The 7,757-nt window shown below is 40.4% G+C and overlaps 1 protein-coding gene across 1 annotated transcript in view; it reads right to left on the bottom strand.

Moving 5' to 3' along the window:
- Positions 1-2,402: 2,402 nt before the first annotated feature.
- The window catches only part of LOC141198696 (uncharacterized), a 29,575-nt gene continuing 24,220 nt past the window's right edge, over positions 2,403-7,757 (bottom strand). Inside the window, exon 7 of the mRNA XM_073663103.1 lies at positions 2,403-4,510. Coding sequence (XP_073519204.1) covers positions 3,162-4,510 — 1,349 coding nt within the window. The 3' untranslated portion in view covers positions 2,403-3,161. The remainder of the gene's footprint in view (positions 4,511-7,757) is intronic.

Here is a 7,757-nt window from a genome sequence, read left to right as displayed (position 1 = left end):
TTTCATAAAACCAATCTGTCCCTTCAAGAGGCATGGAAATACTGCTGTAGTTTTACTTCAGTCTTTGTTAGACTTTGTCAAAAGTTTGAGAGAAGAATTTGACACATACAATGGGTACGGAAAGTATTCAGACCCCTTCACATTTTTCACTCTTTGTTTCATTGCAGTCATTTGGTAAATTCTAAAAAGTTCATTTTTTTCTTATTAAAGTCCACTCTCCACCCCATCTTGACTGAAAAAAAACAGAAATGTAGACATTTTTGCAAATTTATTAAAAAAGAAAAACTGAAATATCACATGGTCATAAGTATTCAGATCCTTTGCTCAGACACTCATATTTAAGTCACATGCTGTCCATTTCCTTGTGATCCTCCTTGAGATGGTTCTACTCCTTCATTGGAGTCCAGCTGTGTTTAATTAAACTGATAGGACTTGATTTGGAAAGGCACACACCTGTCTATATAAGACCCCACAGCTCACAGTGCATGTCAGACCAAATGAGAATCATGAGCTCAAAGGAACTGCCCAAGGAGCTCAGAGACAGAATTGTGGCAAGGTACGGATCTGGCCAAGGTTACAAAAGAATTTCTGCATTACTCAAGGTTCCTAAGAGCACAATGGCCTCCATAATCTTAAAATGGAAGAAGTTTGGGACCACCTGAAGCCTTCCTAGACCTGGCCATCCAGCCAAACTGAGCAATCGTGGGAGAAGAGTATTGGTGAGAGAGGTAAAGAAGAACCCCAAGATCACTGTGGCTGAGCTCCAGAGATGCAGTAGGGAGATGGGAGAAAGTTCTACAAAGTCAACTATCACTGCAGCCCTCCACCAGTCGGGCCTTTATGGCAGAGTAGCCCGACGGAAGCCTCTCCTCAGTGCAAGACATATGAAAGCCCGCATAGAGTTTGCTCAAAAACACATGAAGGACTCCCAGACTATGAGAAATAAGATTCTCTGGTCTGATGAGACGAAGATATAAAACTTTTTGATGATAATCCTAAGCGGTATGTGTGGATAAAACCAGGCACTGCTCATCACCTGCCCAATACAATCCCAACAGGGAAACATGGTGGTGGCAGCATCATGCTATGGGGGTGTTTTTCAACTGCAGGGACAGGACGACTGGTTGCATTTGAAGGAAACACGAATGCGGCCAAGTACAGAGATATCCTGGATGAAAACCTCTTCCAGACTGCTCTGGACCTCAGACTTGGCCGAAGGTTCACCTTCCAACAAGACAATGACCCTAAGCACACGGCTAAAATAACAAAGGAGTGGCTTCAGAACAAATCTGTGACCATTCTTGACTGGCCCAGCCAGAGCCCTGACCTAAACCCAATTGAGCATCTCTGGAGAGACCCGAAAATGGCTGTCCACCAATGTTCACCATCCAACCTGACGGAACTGGAGAGGTTCTGCAAGGGAGAATGGCAGAGAATCCCAAAATGCAGGTGTGAAAAACTTGTTGCATCATTTCCAAGAAAACTCATGGCTGTACTAGCCCAAAAGGGTGCTTCTACTCAATACTGAGCAAAAGGTCTGAATACTTATGCCCGTGTGATATTTCAGTTTTTCTTTTTTAATACATTTTCAAAAATTTCTACATTTCTGTTTTTTTTCAGACAAGATGGGGTGCAGAGTGTACTTTAATGAGAAAAAAATGAACTTTTTAGAATTTGCCAAATGGCTGCAATGAAACAGAGTGAAAATGTAAAGGGGTCTTTCCTTACCCACTGTATAGAACATCGAGCCTTCTTTTTAGAATTGGGCCACGTCCAAATGCAGATTGTCCAAGATGTGCAACAGGAGATGAGCATTTGTTACACATGTTCTGGGAGTTCTGTAGATTGGGCTCCTACTGGAAAAACACACTATCTTTAATAAAAAAGGGTATTTGGTGTGCAAATCCAAGCAGACCCCAAAATATGCATATTGGTATATTGGAGACAATCTGTCGATTTTGAATCCCCGATGGCTATAGGTCTTTTGCGAACATTGTATCAAGCACGCAAACTTATTGCACAACATTGGCTAGACGCTCAACCACCGACAATTTATAAGTTAATAAATAAGCTAAACAATATTATTTGGTTAGAAATAAAGGTATATAGAAAGAGAAAAGCAACCAAGAAATTTGACAACATCTGCGGACCCTGGTTGAATATTCCAGACCTGCCATCTGGAGTGCTCCTGAGAAATAACATATGGCAATTTCTGGTTTCATGAACACTTGTGGTATGATCATTCCAGGTTAAATGATATAAGTATGTTCAGTACACATGCAAACGAATTATTCTAACTGAATGGCAGATATTCTAATGTATACACATCATAAAAAAGTAATAATCATATGAATATAGATTTCTCTGGAGTGTTATTGGGGGGGGGGTATTAGTTTGTTTGAATGAAAAAAATCGAATCCTTGGAAGCAGATGACAATTTTATTGTATTTTATGTATAACAATAATATATAATGATACCATGTAACATTGAATCTCTCTTTGTTCTACTGATCTTTCTTTGTAAAACGTTATTGTGTCATTTTCTTAATAAAAATGATCTGATTGAAAAAAAAGTGTCTTATAGTCCAAGAAATACGGTAAGTTCTAAAGTAATTTTCCTTTCTCATTTAATTATATGACGGTCTTATGTGTTTTTCTACAATTTGTGAATAAAATATATAGTTTCTCCACGTCTGGGTTATTTTTGATGGTTAACAAAATAAGATTTTCCAGTAATTAATTTTTTACAATCTAGGTATGATAATGGCTTCTCTGTGTGTGAGATATTAACCTCCCATGCCGGCGATGTTCCAGCGGTGTCAGCACTTGCGTTCCGGGGGCTCATGTAAGGTTGTTATGTCATGTGAGCCCTGTATCCAATTAGCGCTGGCATCACTGTTCTCACCTTCGGACAAAACGAACAATGAGACGAAGTCAGAGAGAAGCTGCAGCCCTGGCTTCCTGTTGATGCTCAATACGTCCGAAGGGGGGACAGTGAAGCCAGGGCTGATTGGGCACAGGGCCCACGTGATGTAACAACCTCACATGAGCCCCGGGAATGCGAATCCTGACACCGCTGGAATGGTGCCGTCATGGGAGGTTTGTTTAAGTGTTTTTATTTTAACAGGACCAAACATGTGGAATGAGAAGGGGTTGCCCTACTAGTGGACAACCCCTGTGTGGGTTCTCTGGTGCTTAACAAAAGCTGATTGACGGCTAAAACATTTCCCACATTCTGAACATGAAAAAGGCTTCTCTCCTGTGTGGGTTCTCTGGTGTCTTTCAAGATGCGCTTTCCGGTTAAAACATTTCCCACATTCTGAACATGAAAAAGGCTTCTCTCCTATGTGGATTCTCTGGTGTCTTTCAAGATGCGCTTTCCGGTTAAAACATTTCCCACATTCTGAACATGAAAAGGGCTTCTCTCCTGTGTGAGTTCCCTGGTGTATAACAAGACTGCATTTCCGGTTAAAACATTTCCCACATTCTGAACAGGAAAAAGGTTTCTCCCCTGTATGAGTTCTCTGGTGCTTAACCAAATCTGATTTCAGGTTACAACATTTCCCACATTCTGAACATGAAAAAGGCTTCTCTCCTGTGTGGGTTCTCTGGTGTCTTTCAAGATGCGCTTTCTGGTTAAACCATTTCCCACATTCTGAACATGAAAAAGGCTTCTCTCCTGTGTGAGTTCCCTGGTGTATAACAAGATTCCCTTTCAGTGTAAAACATTTCCCACATTCTGAACAGGAAAAAGGCTTCTCTCCTGTGTGAGTTCTCTGGTGATTAAGAATACTTGATTTGCTTATAAAAAATTTCCCACATTCTGAACATGAAAAAGGCTTCTCTCCTGTGTGGGTTCTCTGGTGTATAAAAAGACTGCATTTCTGGTTAAAACATTTCCCACATTCTATACATGAAAAAGGCTTCTCCCCTGTGTGAGTTATTTGGTGTCTAAAAAGATTCCCTTTCAGTGTAAAACATTTCCCACATTCTGAACAGGAAAAAGGCTTCTCCCCTGTGTGAGTTCTCTGGTGAGTAACAAAAATTGATTTGTTTATAAAAAATTTCCCACATTCTGAACAGGAAAAAGGCTTCTCCCCTGTGTGAGTTCTCTGGTGTCTAACAAGATCTGATTTCTGGTTAAAACATTTCCCACACTTGTGACAAGAAAATCTATTCTCCGCTGTGTGAATTTTTTGATGTTTAAGATAAGATTTTTCGAGGGGAAAACTATTTCCATATTCTGTACATGAAAATGGCTTCTTTGAATTAGGAGCAGTTCGTTTTTTAATGCTTATTTTGCGACTTCGATTTTCCTTAGTAGTTGGTAATGAATCAGAACACAGGACCTGTTTCAAAGGATCAGATGACAGATCTTTGCAGTAAAGGGATGATGGTATATATGGAGGAGTAATGGCATTCACTTCAGTTGTCTGTTGTGGGATCTCAAGATTATCCGATTTAAAAATTGAAGGTGTCAGCTGTCCCTCTGATCTCCTGGTACAGTCATCTGCCAAGAATAAAACCAATTATTATTTTAGAATAAAATATCCTTGAATTTTATATTTTTTAACATTTCTAGTTAAACTGTAAAATGGTAAGTTATGAAAACATATTGAATTATTCACCAAGAAAACCTCATAGGATGAACCAGTAGAGCAAGGTGTGCAAATTTTTGTTCAGTCTGCCTCCGAAATATGCAATAAAAAGCCACCAAAAAATGTTATGTAGGCGAAAATAATACCACTCAAGTCCATCATGTGTTAATGGAAAAAAATGGGGGTTTCCACATCACTAGTGGCTCAAAGGCTCTTGAAAAGCAACATGGCTTCCATAAACCAATCCAGCAATATCCGCTCTCCCAAAGTCAGATCTCCCCCTCACTTTTGAGCCTTGTGTGTATCCAAACCACATGTACCATCCATGTATTTGGCATTACTATAGTGAGAATAACCCACTTAATTTACAGTGTGTGTCTCCTGGAGCACAATCTGGGCACTATGTGTTGGGTAATAAAATGGTATATTTGCAATTTTCACTCTCCAACATCCACTGAGTGCTAATTTCCGGAAAGTGCCTGTGGAGTCAAAATAGTAACAACTTCTAAAGATTGATTCAATGAGGGTTATAATTTCCAAAATGTAGCCATTATATGGGGATTTCTACTGCTGATTTTCTGACATTTTATTATATTAGGGCTTCTGGAAATGTTGTGTCCCATCTCCTCTGGGATCTGCACCTGCGATGTCACCAAATAAGAGATAATCAGCCGCACTCATGGAGATATCCTTAGTAATAGATTTATTGTGATAGAACAAAGCCATATGCTGGGTTACGTTTCAACCCTATCAGGGTCTTTCTGAAACATTTCTAGAATAAGAGATATACAAAGTTAGCCGTGCTGTACAAATATACATGAGGTCCTAAAAACTGACTATACATGAATGATATGAACATAAATCATGGGGAACAAAAACAAAACAAAAAACATATTGTATAATAATACTGACCATAAGGAGCGTTGTCCAGGTGAGTTAGTGTGGAGCGCTGTGTGCGTTTGCTGTGGTGCCATTGGTGTCAGTGGCAGCGTGTATATGCGCGCTTAGCTCTGTACACACTGCGTCTGAAGCCTCGTTCTGGCTCTCAGTCCTGGGTCACTTCCGGCGCCTTGACACCGGAAGTACCGAGCTAAGCGCGTATATACACGTTCCCATTGACACCAATGGCGCCAGAGCACCACTGCAAGTGCACACAGCGCTCCACACCAACTCCCCTGGACAACGCTCCATATGGTCAGTATTACTCCTGGTGTCCACTTTTCCTTTATACTACTAATTACATCTCAGCTACTTTTATGTCTTTTCCAACAGCCTCCACCGTACCACGGTTGGACAGTACATTTTTGCTAACAAGCATAAAACTTCCTTATACTTCGGACATTACCATACCTAGGTTTGTACCATTTCAATGTCTTCTTTCCCCCTCCCCCTTCCAGAACATATCCGTCTCACGTATTAACTAAACCCTCCCTAGGTACATATACACCGCGTGAAGAATTATTAAGCAAATGCGTATTTTGATCACATGATACTTTTTATACATGTTGTCCTACTCCAAGCTGCATAGGCTTGAGAGCCAACTACCAATTAAGTAAATCTGGTGATGTGCATCTCTGTAATGAGGAGAGGTGCTGACTAATGACATCAATACCCTATATAAGGTGTGCTTAATTATTAGGCAACTTCCTTTCCTTTGGCAAAATGGGTCAGAAGAGAGATTTGACGGGCTCTGAAAAGTCCAAAATTGTGAGATGTCTTGCAGAGGGATGAAGCAATCTTGAAATTTCCAAACTTTTGAAGCGTGATCACCGAACAATCAAGCGTTTCATGGCAAATAGCCAACAGGGTCGCAAGAAGCGTGTTGGCCAAAAAAGGCGCAAAATAACTGCCCATGAATTGAGGAAAATCAAGAGTGAAGCTGCCAAGATGCCAATCACCACCAGTTTTGCCATATTTCAGAGCTGCAACGTTACTGGAGTATCAAAAAGCACAAGGTGTGCGATATTCAGGGACATGGCCAAGGTAAGGAAGGCTGAAAAACGACCACCTATGAACAAGAAACATAAGATAAAACGTCAAGAATGGGCTAAGAAATATCTTAAGACTGATTTTTCAAAGGTTTTATGGACTGATGAAATGAGAGTGACTCTTGATGGGCCAGAGGCTGGATCAGTAAAGGGTAGAGAGCTCCACTCCGACTCAGACGCCAGCAAGGTGGAGGTGGGGTACTGGTATGGGCTGATATCATCAAAGATAAACTTGTGGGACCTTTTCGGGTTGAGGATGGAGTGAAGCTCAACTCCCAGACCTACTGCCAGTTTCTGGAAGACAAATTCTTCAAGCAGTGGTAAAGAAAGAAGTCAGTATCGTTCAAGAAAAAGATAATTTTCATGCAGGACAATGCTCCATCACATGCATCCAACTACTCCTCAGCGTGGCTGGCCAGTAAAGGTCTAAAAGAAGAAAAAAATAATGACACAGCCCCCTTGTTCACCTGATCTGAACCCCATAGAGAACCTGTGGTCCATCATAAAATGTGAGATCTACAGGGAGGGAAAACAGTACACCTCTCAGAACAGTGTCTGGAAGGCTGTGGTGGCTGCTGCGCGCAATGTTGATCGAAAACAGCTCAAGCAACTGACAGAATCTATGGATGGAAGGCTGTTGAGTGTCATCATAAAGAAAGGTGGCTATACTGATCACTAATTTTTTTTGTTTTCGCATGTCAGAAATGTTTATTTCTAAATTTTGTGCACTGATATTGGTTTACCTGGTTAAAATAAACAAGTGAGATGGGATTATATTTGGTTTTTATTAAGTTGCCTAATAATTCTGCACAGTAATAGTTACCTGCACAAACAGATATCCTCCTAAGATAGCCAAATCTAAAAAAAACCCACTCCAACTTCCAAAAATATTAAGCTTGGATATTTATGAGTCTTTTGGGTTGATTGAGAACATAGTTGTTGATCAATAATAAAAATAATCCTCTAAAATAAAACTTGCCTAATAATTCTGCACACAGTGTATATGTGCACATATGTTTGGCTCTAGTCCTTATCCCTCAAATTCTTGCTTTTAGTGTTCCTATTGTTCTTACCCCTATATGAATCCATTATTACTAGTATTGAGCGAGTATGTTCTATTAACCCTTTCGCTGAGTATGCTCAGGCCGAGCTCCGAGTATTTATAGCTGCT

This window comes from Phyllobates terribilis, unplaced genomic scaffold (assembly GCF_046119375.1).
Source record: "Phyllobates terribilis strain yellow unplaced genomic scaffold, ASM4611937v1 Scaffold_99__1_contigs__length_5935540, whole genome shotgun sequence".
NCBI classification, from domain to species: domain Eukaryota; kingdom Metazoa; phylum Chordata; class Amphibia; order Anura; family Dendrobatidae; genus Phyllobates; species Phyllobates terribilis.
The sequence above is the reverse complement of the archived record's forward strand: the minus strand, read 5'-3'. Positions and strand labels throughout refer to the sequence as shown.